Here is an 11,900-nt window from a genome sequence, read left to right as displayed (position 1 = left end):
TGCTAGTTCCTGCAATTCATGATTAGGTACCACCATCAAATAGTGTTTCAATTTAGGAGTTACAAACAAAATCCTTGTCAGGGAATTCTTCTCAACAACAATCTTCAAATATGCAACAAAGGTTTGATATTGGGGATCTGCCAGTTTCTAGTTCACCTCTCAGTGCTTTAAATATGCAGCAATTATCTTCAGAATCAACTTCTCATCACCATCACTCTACTCCTACAACAAACAAATAATGCATGTCCATCACAGTTCTCAACTTGAGGTAATTCTTCCCTTCTCATCTCAGTTGAATGTAAATTCTGAAAATCATGTATCAACTACAAATTCACTTCCTCATCATTCCATGGTTACAGGATTGAAATGTGGGACTATTGAAAGGCAAAATTATGCTGCAAACTTTTCCAGAATTGAAATCCTTACAAATCACTGAAGATGGGCCATTCTCTGATGGTTATTCATTTGTCACTGAGATTACTGAAAACACAAAACCATCCAATTTTCAAAAAGCTGCAAGTGTATCACATTGGCAAAATGATATGCAAGAAAAATATGACCCTCTTAAGGCACAAGGTACTTGGATATTGGTTCCACCTCTAACTGATAGGTTAATTGTTGGTCGTAAATGGGTGTATAAGATGAAAAAGAATCCTGATGGCAGTGTTTCCAGATACAAAGCTTGGTTGGTTGCTTAAGGGTTTTCTCATGAGTATGGAATTGATTACTCTGATACTTTTAGTCTTGTTGTTCGACATACAACAGTGAAGATTATTCTTGCAGTGGTTGCAATGAACCATTGGGAATTGAAACAGTTAGACATTAAAAATGCATTCTTACATGAAGATTTGCAGGATGAGGTTTATATGAAACAACCTCAGGGTTTTATTGATTTTACATGTCCTGATCATGTTTGTAAACTCATCAAATCCCTATATAATCTCAAACGAGCACCAATGCCTTGGAACTCTAAATTTACAAGCTATTTGTGTGCTATGGGATTCTGTGCTTCCATGTATGATACAAGCTTGTTTATGAAGAAAAATGGGGCTAATATCATTATACTTTTTCTCTATGTTGATGATATCATTTTGACAGGTTCCAATTCTATAAAAGTACATCAAGTTATTCATGAATTATCTAAAGTGTTTGACCTAAAGGATCTAGGTAAACTTACTTATTTTTTGGGTCTTCGAATTACATATCATCCAAGGGGTGACATCTTTGTTAAGCAATCAAAGTATTTTAAAGACTTAATCCATAAAGCTGGTATGGATTCTTGCAAGCCTACTTCAACACCATGTAAGCCACACAACTCATTGTTAGTGACAGAAGGAATTCCTCTAAGTGATTCTACATTTTATAGGAGTATAGTTGCATCCTTGCAATATTTGACCTTCACTAGGCCAGATATTTCATTTGCAGTAAATTCAGTATGTCAATTTATGAAAACACGAACTGATATTCACCTTGGGGCTGTGAAACGAATATTGAGATATCTTCAAGAAACATTAAAGTATGGTATTGGGTATTCATCAGACGCAAAACCAATTATTAATGCTTTCTCATACTCAGATTGGGCCGCAGACTTAAATACTCGAAGATCTGTGACTGGACATATCGTTTTCCTTGGCAACAATCCCATATCTTGGCAGTCAAAGAAACAAAGGTCGGTTTCTAGGAGTTTTACTGAAGCAGGATATGAAGCCTTAGCTCACACTATTGCTGATATAGCCTGGATCAGGTATATTTTGAAGGATTTGGAACTATTTTTGCCTACATCTCCAGTCATTCATTATGACTATATGTCTGCAATTGCATTAAGTGCAAATCCAGTGTTTCATTCTCCGATAAAGCACTTGGACACCGATTACCACTTTGTTTGAGAGAGAGAGTGTGGCAAGGTGACTTGGAAGTTAGCTACATTCCTACCGAAGATCAATCTGCTGACATACTAACCAAGGGGTTACATGGTCCTTCATTTGCCAAGCATTGTTAAAATCTTAAACTTAGCAACCCAAGTTAAGATTTAAGGGGGGGGGGGTATTGACCAGTATTGACTGAAATGTAGTATTGTCAAAAGATTAGTAAGGTAACAGTTAGTAAGGTTGTTAGCTAGCTGATGTGGTTGTTAGTTAGAATTGTTGCAGCTATTAGTTAGAGTTGTTGGTGCTAATAGCTTAGAGCACAAGGCAGCTATTGAGCTATATAAGTGTGTAAACTGTCATTGTAATTCACTTGGTGAAATATATTGAAATTCAGAGCTTTCTTTCTTTCTCTACAACTGCATTCCTTTCTTTCATTTTTCTACAATTCATGAGTTCTTACGGTACTGTTATCAATACTCACTACGATAATCCAATAGTAATATTTAGAAAAAATATTAAAACCAAACAGCATCAATTAAACGAGCCGATGATGCAAAATCAGGTTCGAACATTGCCCTTTAGTATCTTTGAGTTTAAGTTCGCATGCCGAATGGTTAAGGAATTTAATCATTTATCTCTAGCTAGTGACCGAACTCAATAGCTTTATCCTCTTTCATTTACTCAAACATGATGAGCTCTGGTGAAGTCGAAAATTCTTGAGATTGAATGCGGTAAGGCGCCGTTTATTCTGCAGCAAGAAGCCATTTTTTCTTCAGCCCACTGTCTGTTCGAAGTGAAATCACCATCGAGTTATATGATCCTGTTAAAGTTCGGACACCTGACAACTTGTCACCTACTACCAAATCCCCCCCCTTCTCTTCTTTTTTTTTTTTCTTTCTTTTTCCTTTTATATCTATGCATGCCATAAATTTTTGGCCGAGATCCCAATTCGGTGGGATTCATCATGTTGCATACCATCTTCCAACTTTATTTGTTTTGTCTCACTGAACGGCAACCTTACCGAACTTTACCATCTTCCAAGGCCCATCTTTTGATAATTAATTATATATTAATTATTACATCTCAAAGCCCAACCCCAAAGGTGAGCCCAATTTTAGTCTCCAAGGCCTATCATTCTAATCACTTTCTATAAGAGCCTTATAAAGTAAGGAATCCTTTTGGGAATGGCCAATGTGGGACAATGAAATTTCTACTCAAAATTTCCAACAGAAGGTCTATTACCTAAAATGTTGTTGGAAGCTAAATTAGCTTTTGAAGTTGAAGGATCAAAGGCAGCAAGGAGCTCCCGAGCATGGCTTCTATCTGCATCGAAGAGGAAAGAAGAAAAAAGCGTTTTAGCCTCCAACGACTAGTTTTTCAGTTTAAATACGTGTGTAAGTGTGTGAGGGACAAATGTACATTTCAGATTAGATCACTTAAAACCCTAATGAAGGACTATGATTTAATCTGGAGTAGTAAGGATAAAAGAGTTGTTTAAGTCACTTGTCAATCACTCCTTAAGCAGGCATGGGTCATGACAATGCACCGTACCCTACAAGATTTCCTCTACTTAATGAAGTTATGGCTGCTGCATTTTACACAGCCTTTGAAGCCGTCAATCACATCTCCAAGTCCTCTCCATTCTCTGCTATTCTAACCCTAAGAAACCGATCCAAACTATCAACCAAAACATCTAAACAAACAAACGTTATCAAATGCGTGGCCCTCCTTGTTCCGATCTCCAAGCTCATAAAAGTATTTTCACAAGATAATCACTACAATAATAGTTTTTAGAAAGAAAAAAAAAATTAAAATCCAACCGTCTCAATTAAACAAATCTATAGTGCAAAACCGAGTTCAAACAACACTTGTAGAATAATCATTCAAAATATATAGATATTGACTTAATCCTATTAACTGACGTACAATTAATTAAGTGAAAGATCTATTATTTGGATCTAAGAAAAAAAAATCATCCTTAGCGTCGAAAGTCGGTTATATAAGTGAAAGACATCGGAAACACTCTCTCAAACAAATCACAGCAAGCAAGCTAGTGAAAGAAATTTAGAGAAAAACAACAATAGCGCCAGAATTGCCAAGGTATGTGGTGTTACAATCAAGGTACAACGCCAAATACTTGAGCTACGTAAAAGAAGATGAGCAGATCCATGGCTTTCTCAAATTCTCCGGAGAAGAGGTGGTGAGTCCGTACGCAAAGTTCCATGTGAAGATGGCAAGGAGTAGTGGAGCCAAGGGACTGGTACACATAAGATGCTGCTACAACAATAAATACTGGGTCAGGAGGTCGCAAACCCATAATTGGATCGTCGCCGACGCTGACGAACCCCTGGCGGATGAATCCAAATGGTCATGCACCTTGTTCGAGCCAGTCTATGTGGACGAACACGATCTTGCTCAAGGCGTCCGTTTTCGTCATGTCCAGCTCCGGAACTATGCTTGCTTATGGCGCAGTAGCCCGCCCTATGATTCCTGCTTAATTGCAGCAAGTGGGGCGTCCAACAGCGACTTATTCGATGCGTGCTTGATCGTTAATTGGGACTCGCTGTTGGTATTGCCCAAACATATAGCCCTCAAGAGCAACAACGGGAGGTACCTCAGCGCACAGTGGATCGAGCGGCACCCTTACTTGCAGTTCAAATTCGATGACATTGGAGATCCCACGGTGGGGAATGAGGTCTTCCACATTGGGGATGGAATCGTTCCCATAAAATCCAATCACCATGGAAAATTCTGGAGGCGAAGCCCTAACTGGATATGGGCAGACTCAGAGCTTCATGATAATGAGAACAACAAGGACATGTTGTTTTGGCCTGTCAAGCTTGACGGTAAGTTCTTGTCTCTCCGCAACTTGGGTAACAACTTTTTTCTGCAAGAGTCTCACCACGGAAGGGAAATCTAACTGTCTCAACGCTGCCGTCCCCACCATTACCCAAGATGCACGCTTGGAACTGAAAGAAGTGGTTGTGTCAAGAAGCATCTACAATGTCAACTTTCACGTCTTGGATGCGAGGGTCTATAACTCAAGAGTCGTCACCATGGCCACCGGAGATGCCATTAACCGAACAAACGAACAAAACACCGTAGACATGAAGCTCTCGTACAAGGAGATTAGGAGCACTACTTGGAACACAAGCGTGTCATTCAAGTCGGGCATCAAGACCACCGTGGAAACCGGGGTTCCTTTAATTGCACATGGACAAATCGAAGTGTCGGCCGAGTTTGGGCCAGAATTACAGTGGGGAATAACCAAGACATCGGAAAGTGAGGTGGAGACTGTGTGCGTGGTCATTGTGCCACCAATGACTACGGTGAAGGTGAATCTGGTGGCAACCATGGGTACGTGCAATGTCCCATTCTCCTACACTCAGCGCGACACATTTACTAATGGCGAACAGATTACCTACAGCATGGACGATGGGGTTTACACCGGTGTCAACCCCTACAACTTCAAATATGAGACCATATACAAGAAAGCCTGTGATGATCGATCTATATTATAAATAAATAAATACACACACACACACACACACACACACACACACACATATATATATATATATATATCAAGAATTACGTAGAACTCCAGTATATTTATCTAATTAAATAAAGAGGAGTTGATGAAATAAATAAATTTTATGGATCTTGTTGATTCATAACATGCACGTAGGTTTTGTAATTTGGTACGAAAATAAAGTGGTACTTTTGATGTATTATATTTTACTGTACATATTTTCTAATTTGTCTTAATGAAATAACGAGGTAAGTGCAATGTAAATATCATATGTATGGCACTGCATTTGAAAGGATTTAAAAGAAATTAACTTCTGATTATGTGTCCATATATTGATGAAGTTGGGCGGGGGTGACAGAGAATTCAAACTTAATTTTGCAACTAATGGAGTTTATACATTATAAACCATGCATTTAGAACAAAGGATCCATGGTTTCTCAGCTGATCTTGGGTTGGGGAAGTTCTTCAAGCATCAGTTTTTGGTCGATTCCACGTTAAGCATCGTGGAAACATTGACAACACTCCGCCAAAATAAGGTAGATACGTGATTAAGGTTGGTTTGGAATTATTTCTCTAGGAAGCACTCGGGTTGGAATTATTTTTATTATGTATACACACAAATTTTTATTGAAATTCAAGAGTTCTTTGAAAAAGTATTTGGAGATGTTTTTAAAGAAGGATCTGGTGCGTGTATATATATATATATTTAGAAAAATTACAAACGTTTTTAAATTTTTTGTCTAACATGCACTCATAATCGCTTTTGTTATCCAATAACACTTACAACACTCTCTATACCATCTCGACAAGATATTCCAAAGAGAGATACAATTATACAAACGTGTCTATCATGTATGTAATTATACAGTACTTTAGTATGAAATGGTTTTTGTTGGGCTAAAATCAAAAGAAAACATGAATAAAATTGGTTGACCGAACAAAAACTGGAATACACTTAAAATTATGTACTAGTAAATATGACAACAATGTATTTCATAATTGACAATCTTTACAACCTTACTATTTCATATGAATTATATTTGTTTCTTATTAACAAATACAATGGTGTAAGATTATTTGTTCATATTTGAATCTAGTGCTCAATAATCACAACAAAAATTCTATGGTGCTCTACATTATAAGGCTTGAGCTTTTTATTTGTTAAATCTTGACTTTTATGCTTTTTATCAATGTTCTAACAGTTAAAAAATTCAGAATATCCAATACCTTGAAGCACTATAGAAATCCTGTGACCACAGTACCTTGGCATCACGACTTCATATATTGTGTTTCTCACATGTTTAGGCAATTCAATGTCAAGCCCAAAGAGGCATACATAAATAAAGTGGTACTCTGCACACCCAAATTTCGTCTTTCGGCATCCTTGTTTCTCTAGACACTTGATTTACTCTCACACATTTCTTTGGATATTCAAAATAATTTACTAAATTTCCAAAGATACCCTTCTTTTACCTTTTATGAATCTATCTCTATCTCTCCATATTGACACTACGTTTGTGTGAGTTTCCTTGAAACAAATTGAATATTCCATTGTATCTCTCTTTTCTCACACAAGCTTATTCGTTTTATCATAAGTTGTGAGCAGTTTGTGAGAGACATGAGTGAGCATAGTTTGAAGGACACCTGTAATTGGATGATGATGATGCTACTAGTCCATATTTTGCTTTCTGCACATTCTAGGTATTGACTGCAATGTGCATGCATTGTTTCACAATTTGGACTTTTTACTGCTTCTGGCTATCTTGGATAGTTTGTGGCTTTTATTTTGTGTGTCATTTCTTGTACATTTCTTTTATATTCAAGCTGTTAAGATTAAGGGATGGATCAATGACCAACTACTAATCACATTAATATTGTTTCAACTTGATTGCATAAAAACCTAACTTTGAATTTTATCATAAAGGCCTCTGTGTATGCGTTGTAATTTCAACATTGCTCCTCACGTGGGACCACGCCTTTAGTATGCCACATATGCAACCGATTCCACATCGATAACTTCTTTTTTAAGTAGCGGAAGATTAATTCGTCATCGAGCTAGGTCTTGTTCACAATTAGAATGGCTTGGGTTTGGAACGAGCGTTAGGTCCAGGTCAAAAGAAACTGCTACCATATGATGTCAAGATTTCAGAGTCAAGTCAGTGGTCCATTACTAATCACATTAATATTATCGATTTAACCATTGGCATAGTCTAACAATATTATTGAGTTTTATTACAAAAAAGAGTGGAATCATTTAATAAATTGTAACATATTACGTCAAGTTTCTAGTGTGAAGTTATTCTTCAACACATCCTTCATACACTCTTCTTCACCCTTCCTTTTGCTGTGTATTTCCCCTCTATCACTAAAACAAAAAGTAAAAACCAAAATATAGTTATCAGCTCTAAAATTTTTCCCTTTAATACAATTCCTCATCCCAGTGTGACACATGATTGACATTCCATTTTTATAAGCTTGGTGATGACTGATGAGTATTTGAAAATTACTCATGCACTCATGTGCGGTGACTAAACAGTACACTACTCCCCACAACCCCCCGGCCCGCCGGGGGGCCCCAACCAAAAGAATAATAGTGGTTCTTGAACGTCGCAACTTATCAAGCATGGAGAGTTAGAGACGACAGGGGCGGTTAGAGACGACAGGGGCGGTTGTTTTATGAAGGTGAAGTAGGTTGGTCAAGAAAACCACTTTATTAGACTCGCTTACCAATTGACCAACCAACCTTATAACTACGGAATATGATTCTCTCATCTTCTACACCCATCATCTTCCTTTCTCTTTTTTCACATATTGTTTTTTTGTCTTATTGTTTCTATAAAAAAATCAATTAAAGATGTTGACGTAGTTTAACCGTAACCGTTCAAATAAGAAGGGAAGGAAGGGAAGAGAGATTAGGAGAGGAGGGAATCCTCCTCCTGTAACTATAGTACGCACTGCCATGCCCCATGCCCTATTATGTTTAAAATTTAAATACTAATAAGGTTGACAAGTTATGAATGATTTGAGAGGTATACCACATAATTTGACCTTATTAAAAATTACCAAAGAGTGATCTTACTGGTTTTGGTTTAGAAGACTGGCCTTATTTTCACCCCAAGCATGTCCACCATTTTAAACTTTTAATTATAATGTTAGCATCGGTCTCAAAATTAATTAGCAATCACTAGTTAGGTCTAAGATCTTTTAAAGCTGATCATTCCAACTAATTTCGTATATTTAAAGTATACATTTTTAAATAAAAAAATGTATAAAAATAGATCACGTATATAAAATAAGAAAAATTAATGAAAAAAGCTTGAAAACTTTAAGTTTTAATGATAATGACAAAATAAAAGATAAAGTGAATAGTACCATTATTAACTTTTTAATGTAAAAATGTGATTTTTCGTTATCGGAAGTTTTTCGTTAAAGTTCTTTATAAAATAAAAAGAAAAGGCTTATATCATAACATTTTTTAATAGAGTATGATATGAATTCCCTGCATGGAGGGCAGGAAAGAACACGGATAAGACTAAATTAGTCATAATTGGATAATGATTAAAAGTGTAAGGAGATTATCAAAGTAGCACGTGGAAGATTCCCTTGCTAATTTGCGTTCACACCACTTCAATAGGGAAAGATCCCATCCTAAACCCTTTCACACTAGACTTTCTTATTTAGTTTGGTGGCAGTTCAAGGTCATAATAGTTGGTTTCAGATCACGATTCGAAGTTATTAGTAACATAAAATGTTAAATTATACGTGATATGGTAATACTTTTTTATAACATTAACAAACATATTATATATGTCGTTTACATCAAGATTTGATAGTTAATCCTAACCTTTACAATTTACTTTTTATAATCTAATTAATTGATGTCTTTTTAATTAAAGTTTATATTAATACTTATCATCTATCACACAGATGATTGAAAAACCAAAGATTAGAAGCTCATTCCTATTAGCCATGTTGCCACAGTTAAAATTGACTTGAAACATAAGTATTAATGAGGACTACACATATCATAATGCGCATGAAATAAGATTAATTTTATTTTTATTATTTAAGAAAAAACATAAAACAGAGTTAGAATCAAACTTTTATTGTAGATGCCGTAAATAAATGACATAAACAAGTGTTTTACAAATTGTACTAAAATATCTCCCATTCTTATAACTAATAATGCTAAATGCATTGGCATCATAATTTGACCTACTTTTGTAAATAAATGGCATACTATTATTTGTTATTAGTTGGAACCAACCCCAAAAGAGGCACAAAGTCCCAAAGATGATGATGGTAAAGAGGTCAAACTCCCACTACCAGCCACGTAGGACAACGTGTCATCCAACGTGGCAACAAATTAGGTTTGACTCTCCTCTCTTAAAAGCTTGATCTTTTTCCATTACCTTACTATCTTTCCCCTCACCACCTTTTTAATAATTAATTTCCCTCAATCCTCATCCCTTCGTGGTGTATATATAACACAAACTACACCTCTCCATTTGCTCTCTAATATTATTCCGTTCATACAAAAGAAAAACAAGACCAGATGGGAAATTGCATAAGGCATGAATCGTCTATGTGGGCAGGAGAGGATTGGGGGTGTCTAGCAAATGGAATGAACGGTGACAGTTATTGCGATGCTGATCAAGCGAACATAAAGATCATGAAGAGGAAGAAGAACCAGATTGAAGAAGCAAGCCAGAGGGATTCATGTTGTTCTACAACAACAACAACTAGTAACAGTAGTAAAATTGGTGCAGCAACAGAGGTGAAGATCAAGATCACAAAGAAGCGGTGGGAAGAGTTGTTGGGAAAGGTGGAGTTTAAGCAAACGTCAGTTGAGCAGGTTTTGGCTCAGTTGATTAGGGTTAGTGATGGCTATGAGACCCAGTTGCAAAGGTCTTGGAGGCCTGCTCTTCAAAGCATTCCTGAGGTCAATTAATTTTGCCTTTAGTATATGTTAATTATATGGTTTTTGTTAATATACATGTTCCAAAGGGAATATCAAAGGGGGGGATGTGGGGAAGAGTAATTAGCAATTTCTTAACATATTTTGTTCAATATTAACGTACATACTCTAGAATTCAGAAAAAAAAAGAAAAAGAAAAGCCCCAAAATTTTGTTTTGCCCCTCTCTCTATCTTGGTGATACAAGGAGGAGGGCAGCCCTAATCCCCTCATGGCTAGCTCTGCCTCAATTATGGAAAAATAACTTACATGCAACGAATTTACTATTATTAAGACGTCTCGATCTAATAATGCAATGTCAAATGAAATAAAATTTACACATTGAACTATTGGATCGAAAAGCCACAGACAACATTGAGCCCGTTCAATGCACTTCATTCTCCTCCATAGATATAGCTAGGATGCATTTCTAACCATTTCATTATAAGAAAGAGCCTCCTCTTAATTATAAAAGGGACCCAACAACTATCTTTGCTACAAGAGCAGGTGGCTGTGAGTAATTGTGACCATTTTAATGTGGTAAAATTCCTCAACAGATTGTTAGAGCAACTTCAACGTTGTAAAGGCTTCCTAGGGCAACTCACTATTGAATAGCCTCCAGTGAATAGTAACTACGTTTTGCATCTCCATCCCTTAAACTAAATAGTCATGGCAATAGGCAATATATATTAGTATTTTTTATTTTATAAAATAATACAAACTAATTTTATTTGTAATTTCGAATAAGATTTTTAATCGTTTTCGTTGCGCCACGTGTCATTATCCGAAAAGACAATTTTTGGCGATAGATTTCGATAAGATATTTATCCAATGCTACCGTGCCACGTGTTGTTACCTTTTCAGAATCATTGAGGATAGATTTCCGATAAGATTTTTAACCAATCACGTCGCGTCACGTGTCACAATCTGTTTACAATCTTTGAGGATAGATTTCGATTAGATTTTTAACGAATGACGACATGCCACGTGACATTATCTACAACTTAATCCTTTCTTTTTCCTCCATATAACCCATCATCCATCCTAAGAAATCACACACCAAAATCAAAATCTCTATCATTATTCATAGTTTCTGCTTCCTTCTTACAATGTCTTCTTCAAGAATGTTGTGGGAAATCGATGAGCAAGAGAAAGAATTATTTAAGCAAGGGAAATAAATGTTCAATCTCTAGGTGGGCAAAAATGTGATGGAAGAGGAAGAGGATGATGATGAGGATGAGGAGCGTAGAAGGAGAGATGACGAGCAAGAAGCCAAACGGCCTCACATTCCCGTCGAGTCATCCAAGTTGCGGCTCAAATATGCAAGCTCAGCCGTTCCGCAAACATTGATAGAAGCAGGCAACAATGAGGTACAAATCTCTTGGACAGTTTTGTTTTGTCCGAAACAGTGCATTCCCTGATACGTACTTTAGACGTCGTTTTAGAATGGAAAATATTTGAGAAAATATGAAATTGTGGTGTAAAGTAGAAGATAATAAGAAGATATTTATAGAAAAGTAAAATCAATTTTTTTTTAAATTTTTT

At 36.3% G+C, this 11,900-nt stretch overlaps 1 protein-coding gene and 1 pseudogene across 1 annotated transcript; both read left to right on the top strand.

Moving 5' to 3' along the window:
* Positions 1-1,271: 1,271 nt before the first annotated feature.
* Positions 1,272-5,402, top strand: LOC137714492 (uncharacterized; annotated as a pseudogene).
* A 4,441-nt stretch (positions 5,403-9,843) lies between these two features.
* LOC137714494 (uncharacterized) lies at positions 9,844-10,391 on the top strand. Its single transcript, XM_068453694.2, has one exon. The coding sequence runs from the start codon at positions 9,956-9,958 to the stop codon at positions 10,349-10,351; it is 396 nt and encodes a 131-aa protein (XP_068309795.2). The 5' UTR covers positions 9,844-9,955; the 3' UTR covers positions 10,352-10,391.
* The last annotated feature ends 1,509 nt before the right edge of the window (positions 10,392-11,900 follow it).

The sequence above is a fragment of the Pyrus communis genome, chromosome 3, assembly GCF_041283825.1.
Source record: "Pyrus communis isolate YQ-2024b chromosome 3, ASM4128382v1, whole genome shotgun sequence".
Lineage (NCBI taxonomy): Eukaryota > Viridiplantae > Streptophyta > Magnoliopsida > Rosales > Rosaceae > Pyrus > Pyrus communis.
Note: the sequence above shows the minus strand (reverse complement) of the source record. Positions and strands in the feature narration are given on the sequence as shown.